Source organism: Populus trichocarpa, chromosome 6 (assembly GCF_000002775.5).
Source record: "Populus trichocarpa isolate Nisqually-1 chromosome 6, P.trichocarpa_v4.1, whole genome shotgun sequence".
NCBI classification, from domain to species: domain Eukaryota; kingdom Viridiplantae; phylum Streptophyta; class Magnoliopsida; order Malpighiales; family Salicaceae; genus Populus; species Populus trichocarpa.
Genome location: NC_037290.2, coordinates 19,557,255 through 19,569,414, shown reverse-complemented (window position 1 = coordinate 19,569,414; position 12,160 = coordinate 19,557,255). Strand labels below are relative to the sequence as shown.

Below are 12,160 nucleotides of genomic sequence, written 5' to 3'. Positions count from 1 at the left end.
AATGGGAATAATTTCTCCTGATAATTCTAGACGAGGGTGATCATGAATCTTTTATGTTGCAATTCCAGATATAAATGACAACAAATTGCAAACTTCGTTCGATGTAGATGAAAACAAGATTTTTTACAAAGCTCGATAGAAAAGCTAATTTTAAAACAAATTAATTTCAAGCAAAATAAATTTAAATTTTTACCAAGCGAAGTTAAGGACATAAGAGAAGGACACCTATGATGAGACGGTCTTCTTCACCAAGCGAAGTTAAGGAATTTCTCTTTCTTAACAACATATCGCTAAGCCTAGAAAAATATAAAACCAATTATCTTTTTAGGCTCTCTATTTGCCATAAGACTCCATTTGCTTTTTTCGAATGAAATTTAATATAAAATGTTAAGGTCAATTAATATAAAATGTTAAGGTGAAGGCTACTTATCTATCTACACCTCTAAGTGTATAAAAGTTTTCAAAAGAACCTGTTGTTTATTCCTTATTAATAATATGTAAAATATATTTATTCTTTTTTAATGCATGTGTAAGATATATTTTTTCTCAGTAATGATATCTAGGTAAAATAACACTTTAATCCTCTTCTCCACAAAAGGATAAAATTCATGGGCTTTGAAGACCCTATGAATCCTTCAAGGAAAAAAGGTTCACAATCTCAACTTTTTATTACATATTTATTTTTATAATCTCTCTTTAAATTATCATTGTCTTTTCTGTCAAAACGACACTTAAGTATTGGAGAATCTCCAAATCTACCAAAAAAGACCTTTTGTAGTTATCGGCCATCAGCCACCTTGTCTTACCAGATACCAGGCATCAGGTACCAACCACCTTGGTTAGGGAGAATGGATCAGATTGCTAAAATCAAGAGATTATCCGATTATCCAACACTTAACTCTTGTTCTTAAATTACTTGAATTTTTCAAGATGTCGTCAATGGCGATGTCTATGGGAAACTGATAAAAAAGCCAACAATTGGTTTTTGACATCCTTTATCGATATTAATGACAGATAATCAAGACACACTTTGAATGAAATGTGCCATGGACCTCCCTGCTACTGTTGGCACAACTATTCTATCAGAGCATCAACAACTTATCAATCAAGTCTGACTCCTTATTGAGGTGCTAGTCAATTAAGGAAATCATCAGGCTCGATGAGCCCAATACAATAACTGAGAACTGGCCTCTAATATGGATTTTAGTGTCCTCTGTGTTAAATTTGTATTATTTTTAAGCACCAGCATACTAGTCAAGAGAAGCTTCACAAAGATACAACATCACTCATCTAAAAGGATGATGTTCATCCTTATGATCTTGTTGATGATATCAATAAAGTTCATTAGTAGTAGAAGAGACTACTTTAATGATCAAGAATGTTCCAAATCAGTTTGAGAGACATGATTTACCATGAATATTGGATGTGTACTGTTTGCAAGAGAATCGGAAGGTTATGTAGCATTTTTGTTTCTTAAGTCAGAACATAATCTCTCTTATTTCACCTGGGAACTTTGGTGAGAAAAGTAAATTCAGGCTATATATTTTTGTCTACTTCATAAATGTTATTGGAACCTTGAGAGCTTAAAAGCTTTTCACAAGTGAAAATAGAGAGTTGGTTCAAACTATAAAATATGTGAAGTCTTTTAAACAACTATCTAAGATAAAATGAGTCAACTACCTAAAAGAATCTACTGAAAGAAACTTTATTCTCTCCTCACCGGTAGAACTAAGACCATGATCTTAGTAGAAAATAGATGTCCAAGTCATCGAGTTGATTATGATCTTAAAAGGAAATAAAATGCACCATAGTTAATAATTAAGAATATAAGTTTCTTGTGTATTGATTAACTTATTCAAAGTAATGATGTTTTTATTTTTCTCCAAGTGATGCTTCAGGGAAACAATTCATAGCCTTCTGAGGATGGGATGAACTCATTCTTTCTATTACGATTACACAATTTATCTTGGAAGTAGGGGTGATCATTTTCGATTTGGTTCGGTTTTTACCTATAAAAACAATCAAACTAAAATTTAGTAAACTAAAAAAAATCAAAACCGGTTCAAACCGACCGGTTTCGGTTCAGTTCGATTATTTTATATTAAAAACCAAAACCCAACTGACCAGTTTTGGTTCTGTTTGGTTCGGTTTTGGTGCGGTTTGGTTTCAGTTCGGTTTGATTATTTTATATTAAAAACCAAAAACTATATTGTTTTTTGGGATTTTTTTTGGACTTTTTTAATGGACTTGGTTTCAGTTTGGTTCGGTTTTTTTCGGTTTGGTTTTTTTATTTTTCGATTTGGTTTTTCAGTTTCAGGCTTATGAAACTGAAACCGAACCAAATCGAATATTTTTTTAAATATTCTAATCGGTTTTTTTTTATAGTTTAGTTTTTTCGATTATTTTTTTTCAGTTTAATCGGTTTTTCAGTTTTTTTGCTCACCCCTACTTGGAAGAGATCAACCTAGTATCCTTAGTGTGATTGCACAGCTTACCTTGAAAGAGATTAACATGATCTTTCTAGTGCGATTACACAATTTTCCAATGATAAGATGAACATCAAAGTTATGAAAAAAAAATATTTTTTTCTTAAACTTGCTTTTATAGTTCTAGTAAGTTGTTATTTAAAGAAAAATATTCGGGTAAAAAATGTTAAAAAAAAGTAGTAATAAGATAAAGTGGTTTTAATTAAAGAGATATTTTTGTTCCTTTTTCTAAGGGTGTTCATGGATATACTGGGTCGGGTTTTGACCCATAATTATATTTAACTCAACTTTTGATATTTTATATAATATAAACCTGACCCTTTTTTTTTTACCCAAGCGGGTTGGATATATCAAGTTGATTAAAAAATTTATGGATATTAAAGATATTTATGGGTTGAGCATATTAATTTTATTATTCTTTGATGATCCTAAAAAAATATTGGGTTACAAAAGAGAATCAATTATATAGGAAGAGATAAAAAATTGATAAATAATTAATAACATAAAGTTTGAATGAAGTTTGAAGGAGAGAATTGAAGAGAAAGAGATTAAGCGAAGAAAGACAACTGTGAGTGTGAAGGCGAGAGAGGAAAAAAATTAAGAGAGAGAAAGAGAAATATTATTTATATCAAGGAATAAGGTTCCTTATATTAATTTATACGAGTTAGGTCGAGTTGATTGGGTTTTAAAAATCTCAACATGCACCTGACGTGTAATATCTATTTATTATATTTTTTTGACCCACTATTACCTGTAATATTCACATTATCCAACTTTAACGGGTTAGGTCGGGTCGGATAATGTAAATATTATAGATGAGCCGATTTTCTGAACACCCCTACTTATTTCAAATCATTCAAGTTTTTTTTATATATTTATCTAATTATTTTTAGCTTTTATTCAAAAATAATATTGTCATGTAATTAAATAAAAAAAAAAAAACTGAATTGCTCCTCATGCACTAGATCATATATCTTAATTAATTTATATCTATCTTTTATATTATATATTTTAATTTATATCTATTTCTCACCTTCTCAATTTAATTTTTAGTTAGTATATTTTTTTAATATTTATTAACGTGTATACTTTTTTTATTAAATATAAAAATCAAGTTTTTATTTTTCAATAAAAAATTTCATGATGTTAAAAAAATGTTAGCAAAATCTATATATTGTTTTTTACACTTTTATCCTATCCTCAGCATATAAGTTGGCTAGTATGTAACTATTTGATGAACTATTTCAGGGAAAAATATAATCTAGTATATAAAAGTTGGTTTGAAATACCTGACTGTTTTTTTTTTTTTTTTTAAAGAACAAAAATGTGTTGAATTTATGGCATAGTACAGTGGTGGGAAATTTTGCTTGTTTGCTGCATGTGCGAATTAAACATGCAAGAGGTGGAAATATCATATATATATGTTTGACAACAGCAAAGAAAAGAAAGGACACCGAAAGCAAAAACAATCTATAAGATCAAAAGGAGTGATAGATCAGGCGTGGCTAAAGGAAACTAAGATTGTTGTTAGGGTTTGAAGCCCATCAATCTTTTATTCAAAGTGGCTAACCAAAACTTGTGAAGGGAAGGAAACTAAGAACAAACAGATATTGTATATATTATATATGTAGCCCCTTGAGTTCTTCACTGCTTTCAAATTTCCCACTAGAATTCTTCCATTCTCCAAAGGAGCTACAGCAAATCTCCCTTATGAAGATCCCCTCCTATAATTTAAATAAATAATAAATGAAATGTTGAACAGGAAAAAACAGCTCTGACATTAGTTTTCTTGTTTGTTCTCTATGAACTCTCTCTCTATCTTACTTGCATGTGCTTCTTTCTACATCTCTTTTATTTCCTTAGACTGTGTAGTGTTGTTGGATGGTCTCAATGTCAAGTCCCTTCATCTTAACCACTGAGTCAACATGTCCCTTCAACGTGTGAAGCTCTCTGAGCCTGCAAAATGAACCCCGATTCATAAGCACTGTATCCTTCAAGGAAAGAAATTGGAGACAAGTGAAGAAACGGAATGTCATCAGCTAGCTTAAATCTTAGTGGTTGTCATGCTGTTATAACAAGTTCAAGGTAGCCTGCCCTTTTAGAAGGTTAAGTTCTAGTATTTGCATGTGTCTATGAAAGGGACCTCTGTCGTTGTATGTGTAAGCTAAATACTTTACCTTGCTACTTCGGCACGCTTCTTAGCCTGCTCTGCAAGCTCACTCAACTCTCTGTAGGTGGTCTTGTCATTGAACATGGTTTCTGGAGGTTGAAGACCGTGAAGAGTACGTTGAGCAGTAGCCCATTGAGCCTCCCTCTCACCCTTTCCATAGTCCTTCTTGTTTGTGAAAGCAGTCTGAATTGATTTATAAAAGGAGCAGAAAGGTGATGCAATCAGTCAAAAGAAAGAAATGAGATGAATTCAACAAAGAGTTGATGTTTTCATTGTTTAGAAACCTTGTTTTGTAGCATATTATCCCAGGCCTTCCCAGTCAATGCATAGCGGATAATGAACTTTATGATATCAAGAGGGATGTAGGTGATAATGCTAAAAAGCCAGATGATTCCTGCCCATCCCCAACCAATGCCTTCGATTCTTGCAAAGGACCAGCTTGCATACACAGCAATGAGAGTCGCCACCTTCATTGAAAAGTATTGCAAGTTAATGCAACATACCATCATCATTCAACTCATAAAAAAGATTTTACAGTAGATAAATAGAACTTGAGATAAGAAGGGAAAACGAAAGGGAATAGAACAAATACTGACCAACTGTGCTGCAATGAAAGCACTGACAAGCAAGAGACCAGGGCATTCAACAAAGGACCAGCTCCTTGACCTGGTTACAAAGATGAGTGCTTGACTGATGATGCTCACTTGAAGGTAAAGAGCTGCTGTAAGCTCATCTGGTTTACCTCTGATTGTCCTCACACCAAACTTCTCCTGCAGACATTAAAATGTTAAAAAAAAAAATCAACTAAACATCATTGATACGAGACATTTAGAGTGATTGACTTACGGGGAAAAAATCAGTGTCATGAGCAAGCCAGAAGAACAGCACAGTCATGATTGCCATGTAAGTTCCAAGGACAACACCTGTGGCGAAAATTTCCTTGAGCTTCCATGAGTCGGGCACAGGAGATGGCTTGACTCTATCTTTGGAGATGGTCATGATGGTTCCGTCATTGAGAATAGCAATGATCAGAACCATGAATGGCGAGAAGTCGAACTTCCAAATAAGTGCAACAAGCAAGAATCCCAGCACGATACGAATTGTGATGGAAACAGCATAGATTGTGTAGTTCTTCATCCTCTGAAAGATGGCTCTGCTTGTCAATACAGCGCTAATAATAACACTCAATCCTGGTTCTGTCAAGACAATATCCGAAGCACTCCTGGCAGCATCAGTTGCGTCTGCCACAGCAATTCCAATGTCTGCCTTCTTCAATGCCGGGGCATCGTTAACACCATCTCCTGTCATACCACAGATATGCTTCCTCTCTTGTAGCTTCTTCACAATCTCATACTTGTGTTCTGCATTCAAAGTTTCACATAAGTTAAATATTTAAATTAGCAGCAGTTCTTCTAGAGACTACTCAGACATACACACATACATATATATATTAAGCTAAAATGAGAATTTCCATTACCAGGGAAGACTCCAGCAAATCCATCAGCTTTCTCGATGAGCTCATCAACTGGAATGCCAGAAATGCTCTCATCCTTGCTATTACCAAGGAGAGATGATGAAGGATACATGTTTGTGCCCATCCCAAGCCTGCGGCCAGTCTCTTTGCCAATAGCAAGTTGGTCACCAGTGATCATCTTAACATTGACACCAAGGTCAAGGGCTCGACGGATAGTCTCAGCACTATCATGCCTTGGAGGGTCGAAAAGAGGCAAGAGACCCACAAACTCCCACGGTGCTCCTTCACTTTCCTTGGTCTTCTCTGGAATTCTCTATAAACAGGGAGAAAATACACATGCCATCGAATAAATAATGTTTCAGATAGAAAGTCCATCTAGCTTTCTATATTCTGAGGAATCATATGAGATGAGTAGCAAGAAAATTAATGGATTAATCTACCTGGCGAGCAACTCCTAGGGAACGAAGGCCACGCTCGGCAAAGTTGTCAATGATTTCATGGGCCTTTTTCTTCGTCTCCCCTTTTACGTTGCAGAGTTCGATAATCTGGCATATAAATAGGAAGTTAGAACTCGCAACATAAGGGCTAGTTTCAGATAAAACATCCAATCAATGCATACCTGCTCAGGAGCTCCCTTGCTGCTTCTGTGCCAGTCACCGTTGTTGTCATAGTAAGTGATTGCAGTGCGCTTTTCCACAGGGTTGAAGGGTAAGAAATGCACCTCGGTGATTTCTGCTCTTGCCTGCAAAGATCACAAGAAAGCAAAATAAAGTTCCCATTTCATTGAATCCATGAAATTTATATCTAAAGTGGAATGACAGGAACTGCAAGTGTTCACAAGAAAGGGGATTGAATTGTTTACCTCCTTGGGGTCGCCCAACATCCCAACAATTGAAGCATCAATGGCATCCTGATTCTCAATTCTGGAAGCCCTAGCAGCAAGTAATAGAAGGGTATCCTTGTCCATATCCTTTATAAACACCTATAATTACCAATATAGATAGTGAGTGCTGAACCTTAAGACTTCCAGAATCATGTGACCCAGATCTCCTTGAGAATTATATGATTTGGCTTAGCTCACTAACCTCAATAAGGCTCTTGTCCACGGTAAGCTTGTTGAGGGTTAGAGTTCCGGTCTTGTCACTACATAAGACATCCATTCCAGCCATTTCTTCAATAGCGGTCATTCTCTTGGTGATGGCACCTTGCTGTGATAGACGGTGAGACCCAATAGCCATTGTCACTGACAAGACTGTAGGCATAGCAATTGGGATACCTCCAATGAGAAGCACCAAGAGGTTATCAATACCCTCTCTGTACCTCCTGTTCTGGATTGGGTACATCACTATAATCTCAACCAGCATACCGATAGCGATTGAGCAGATACAGAAGTTACCAATAGCTGTCAACACCTGATAAAAAGAGTGCCAGCAAAACGCAAGAATTATATAAGAGATCTATATGACCAAGACCAATTTATATCTTGTGTGATAAATTAGAAGTAACGATCAACTTGTATTATCCTATGTAACAAAATGAAAGCAAACAATACCTTTTGGAAATGGCCAACGTTATTGGTGCTGTCAACAAGGTGAGCTGCCTTGCCGAAGAAGGTGTGAACACCAGTAGCAATAACAACAGCCTCAATCTCACCTTGCTTGCAGGTTGAGCCAGAGAAAACCCCTTCGCCGGGATGCTTTGTAACTGGAAGGGATTCACCAGTCAGAGCAGACTGATCAATCTTGAGCGGATCTCCTTTCATGAGACGAGCATCAGCTGGGACGATATCTCCCAACTTGATGCTGATCATATCTCCTGGTACCAGAATTGATGCATCTTCCTCCATCCATTTTCCATCCCTCAAAACCTGCAAATTTAATTTTACAAACGAGTTACATTCTATGCTACATGAGCTGCTGATGAAAGCGAAGGGCATGAACAAGGATAGACTAAAAGTACCTTTGTTTTGGGGGCAAGACCAGCCATCAAAGCGGCAGCTGCGTTGCCTGCATTGTTTTCCTCGATGAAGCTGATGGTGGAGTTGATGATAAGCAATACAACGATACCAACAAAATCCTGCCAGTCCGGAGGCTTGCCTCCTCCATTAGCCAAAGCAATGGCCATTATGGCAGCTGCTTCCATGACCCATGATAACGGGTTCCACATGAAACCCAAAAACTTGAGGAATTTGCTCTCTCTTTTCTCCTCAAGCTTGTTCGGGCCAAAGATCTTAAGCCTCTCCTCACCTTGTGCGGTGCTCAATCCTTCTTTTGTACATCTTAGCTGCTGAAATACCTCCTCAACAGGAATTCTCTCCTACACAAACATAAACACAGCATTTATGATAAACATTTTGGTTTTCGGTGATTTTAGAAACATTAACATGTCAAATCGAAATGAGAAGCAACAACAACATACAAAACATGTGTCATGTATGTGTGTGTGTGTGTGTGCAGAAGAGAAATGCTTACAAGATCAATATTCTCATTCTTTATCTGTTCCAAAGAAACGTCGCCCATGATGAAAGATGAAACCGAACAAGAAGATCAAAACAAGAAAATATCAACCTCCACTTCAATTTCTTGGGGTCAGAGAGTCTCCTTCAATAGGCCTGAAAATATACCCTTCATTGGCCTATCAAGGAGACGCAAATGACAGAGAAGGAGAGAAATCAGATGTGTTTGTTATCCTTAAGAAGACAGCAAGCATTTGGTTTTTTGTTTTGTTGAAGGTAGTTAAGCTTTATAACCAACTTGTTGCATTGAAGGAGTGAAAGCTCGAGTAATTCGGCTTTCTTTGTTTTGCCTTTGTGGTTTTTGCATGCCAAAGTTTCCACTTTTTTTGGTGGTAACAATAACACCACAAATTAGAATGCTTAAAAACAGTGTTGTCAATATTATCACTCTACTGTCATGTCAAGATTTGATAGAACGAGGTTCAGAGTTTCATGGGATGAATAGTAAGGAACTGTCATTCATGATTCAGGGCCATAAACCATCCTCGTGGATTTTAAACCCAATAAAAGGGGGAAATGCATGCATACACGAGCAAATTATTGATTAAAGGTCATCAAAAAATGGATTCTTTGGCTGCAAATAAAAAACAAATGACAGCCATTCAAATTATGGAAAACTACAGTTGTATTCAAACTTACAGGGGTTTGCATCGTCCTATCCCTTCAATAACATTTGTTATTCAATCTAATGGTTCGGCACCAGATTTCTGTTATCATTGTTATTTTGGTAACATCCATGAGGGTTTTTGGACACATGCATGCATCAATGCTCGGCCTCTGGAAGAAATTGTGAATATACTGTTTTGGCTGTTAAGCTTCCACCCAGCAGCCAACATAATTATGCAATTTCCCAATTGTACGCATATTTCCCAATGATCCATAATTACGCAATCAGAATGAAGCATTATGAACTGGGCAGAATCTAAATCGCCAGAATAATGTTTCCTTTCCACCGATACAGGCTTGCATCAATCGAACAGGGCTTATGGCTAAGATAAGAATGCCATAACGACAAAAAATGAGAATTCAGAACAGAAAATGATATTAAAAAAGGATGTTCTTTGTAGACAACGAGCACAGGTGGAATAGAGGCAAAAGTTGCATGAGAGAAGAACTCACTCTCTGTATTTTACTTCCCATACCCTGTAAGACGCAGATCAAGGATTAGAACAATTCACAAGTACACAAACTCTATCCCCTTTCAAGTTAAAGAGGTCATTGCTGAGGACGGATCCCAAATCCAAGGAAGTGGACTTCCACCATTTCCAGGAACAATCAACCCTAAATACAGCCACATTAACTAAAGGCGAAAATTTTCAATAAGAAAAAACGCATACGGCAGGCAACAGTCTTCACAGATAACTGCTCCTTAATAGAGAATACAATATCAAAACAATTAACAAGCATTCGGTCATTAAACTTCCAATCCCAAAAATCATCTCTCCAAGTTAAAGAAGATGAGGACTCTTTTATTCCTCTTTTACAGACAAAATCTTATTATTCCACAACAGAATACAAGTTTATTGCTCTTGCAGTGCCCTCACTATGCCATTAATCTTTCCTTCATTTTTTCTAACACCATGTAGACAGTGTACAACTACCATAATTACTCTGACGCTATTACAACCAATCAACGTGATATCATATGATTGTACAATCACATTTCACAAAAAGGACTTGGCACTAATTTCTGGTTATGCAGTAGCATTTCATACCATCCTTCGCCTATTTCTCAACTTGAGACTAGATTCCTAATTACAAGAGCAAGTTTCATCTTGCTTCTAACTAAGCCAAGCACAAAAATGTTATGCCTCACCCAAATGAATAACTCTTGACAGCTGATTCAGAAAACATTCTGATCCAACACTCCAACTGAAATACATCAATCCAAAGCACAAACTCCTTCAACTTTCTACCGGTTGACTTAACTACTTTCTAATTCTTTATACTATACACCAAAAAAGGAACAATCTTAGGATCACTTAATCCATTCTATATGTACTTCACCCAAAACTTAAAGGATGAAATAAAACATAAGACAGGAGTTGCAAATAAAACCATTTGAGACTAGCCACATTATAGCATAATTACAAAGTTAAACTCTTGCTCCAAGTCCTGCAACCTCAAGATCACTTCAAAGCAGTAACAATGAGCATCACAACTATTTCAACAGTTCCTACTTCAACAACAAAAGAATTCTTTTGACAGGCACAATGACCTCATTTCCAAATACCCCTTATTCAGCTTTTAAGGTTATTCAAACTTCTGTATTTTCCTATTGACAAATAATCTAACAGCTTCCGTCATCATCTGGGACCCTCTGTTAAACCACTATCTAACCCATTGCTTCCTTCTTTAAAAGACTTCACCAGCATATTAACAGCTTATTCTAGCCTCCACTGGTAGAATTGACCATCAAATAAATACTAGAAAACATCACAAACCCGAAAACTGATTGATATCAAAACCTGCTTGAGACGAAAATATAATGGAGATCAGGGCAATTACCACATGAACAAACTCAACAAGCAAACAACACAAAATAAATAACTGGTCATCACATTAAGCTTGAACTGGTCTAAACCATTTCTTCAAATATAAAATCAAGCTAAAAAATAAACAGCAATCCCTTCAAAATCACAACAAAACAATTCCTCCGGATATTCAAGTCTGACAAAATTAAAAACTACATGGCACTTAAATTGTTCGAACTTCAGATCATTTATTCCAGCTCAAAACCCTAGTTTGGTACGTCGCCAGTGCCTGCGCTTCGCATTGTACCTTCACAACAACAACAGCAACAACGAAAACACAAAAATCTTTATCTCTTGAGCGATAAAAAAAAAGGGATAACATAAGTAAATAAATAAAAGAAGAAAAAAAAAGTATTGAAGGATTTAGTACCTGATGGTGTTATCAGTTCTCATACGGATCCAGTGAGGGATAGGCCTGTTCTGCCTCATCTTCTTCGCCAGCTTCTTCTTGATCCTGAAGGTCTTGTGTGACGGCTACAAAACAAACATGTAATCAAACATCAGTACTTACGTAAGGCCCGTTATCATAAACACAAACATGGAAACATCGAGAAACAGAGAGGGGGGGGGAGAAGGAAAAAAACCATTTTCCCGAGTTGGGGGCTTGGAGGCAAGAGACTGAAGCAGCCGATATGAAACCCTCGCTGATAGAAACCCTAAATTGCAGTGCTTGGATGTTTTATAGTAGAGAGGAGTTAACGTCGTCGTTTATATGATTCACATATTGGGTCGGGTGGTGTTTGAGTTAGTGTTGGGCTAAGAGGAGGAAAGAGGGGCCCGTGGAAATGTTCTATGGGTATTAGTTATAAAAAAAAAAAGCAATTAGTTAAAACAAATTTAAATAAAAAAATAAACATAAGCTCTATGGTTAAAATAAACATAAGCTATTTATAATTTGCTGCTGCAAATTAAATTAAGGGGTATTTGAGAATGCTGATTCTTTACAGCCCAGAAAACTCCGCCTTGATTACATATTCAAGG

General features: G+C 36.2%; 2 protein-coding genes across 4 annotated transcripts; both read right to left on the bottom strand.

The window, feature by feature from the left end:
- Positions 1-3,935: 3,935 nt before the first annotated feature.
- LOC7455665 (ATPase 8, plasma membrane-type) lies at positions 3,936-9,435 on the bottom strand. 3 transcript variants are annotated; one of them, XM_024604209.2, is made up of 14 exons: positions 8,602-8,946; positions 8,090-8,446; positions 7,683-7,997; positions 7,216-7,542; positions 6,993-7,112; positions 6,750-6,872; positions 6,571-6,675; positions 6,134-6,443; positions 5,503-6,017; positions 5,253-5,426; positions 4,941-5,123; positions 4,664-4,839; positions 4,311-4,442; positions 3,936-4,210 (listed from the first exon to the last, which is right to left on the bottom strand). In XM_024604209.2, the coding sequence occupies exons 1-13, from the start codon at positions 8,647-8,649 to the stop codon at positions 4,346-4,348; spliced, it is 2,850 nt and encodes a 949-aa protein (XP_024459977.1). In that variant the 5' UTR covers positions 8,650-8,946; the 3' UTR covers positions 3,936-4,210; positions 4,311-4,345. The 3 variants fall into 3 exon arrangements, with proteins under 3 accessions (XP_024459977.1, XP_024459978.1, XP_002309321.1); XM_024604210.2 differs by lacking the exon at positions 8,602-8,946 and adding an exon at positions 9,285-9,435 and having other exon boundaries at positions 3,936-4,442; XM_002309285.4 differs by having other exon boundaries at positions 3,936-4,442; positions 8,602-8,944.
- Positions 9,436-11,188: 1,753 nt separating this feature from the next.
- LOC18100582 (60S ribosomal protein L39) lies at positions 11,189-11,928 on the bottom strand. The gene is made up of 3 exons (XM_024604211.2): positions 11,764-11,928; positions 11,550-11,653; positions 11,189-11,426 (listed from the first exon to the last, which is right to left on the bottom strand). The coding sequence occupies exons 1-3, from the start codon at positions 11,764-11,766 to the stop codon at positions 11,378-11,380; spliced, it is 156 nt and encodes a 51-aa protein (XP_024459979.1). The 5' UTR covers positions 11,767-11,928; the 3' UTR covers positions 11,189-11,377.
- Positions 11,929-12,160: the final 232 nt, after the last annotated feature.

Bases quoted from the DNA above. Each gene is read 5' to 3' on its own strand.
- LOC18100582 (XM_024604211.2), bottom strand. The intron at 11,427-11,549 runs GTACTAAATCCT...GTTGTTGTGAAG, and splicing joins AGAACTGATAACACCATCAG to GTACAATGCGAAGCGCAGGC.
- LOC7455665 (XM_024604209.2), bottom strand. From the start codon at position 8,649: ATGGGCGACGTTTCTTTGGAACAGATAAAGAATGAGAATATTGATCTT. The intron at 6,018-6,133 runs GTAATGGAAATT...CTTTGAATGCAG, and splicing joins ATTTGCTGGAGTCTTCCCTG to AACACAAGTATGAGATTGTG. The intron at 4,840-4,940 runs GTTTCTAAACAA...AAATCAATTCAG, and splicing joins ATAATATGCTACAAAACAAG to ACTGCTTTCACAAACAAGAA.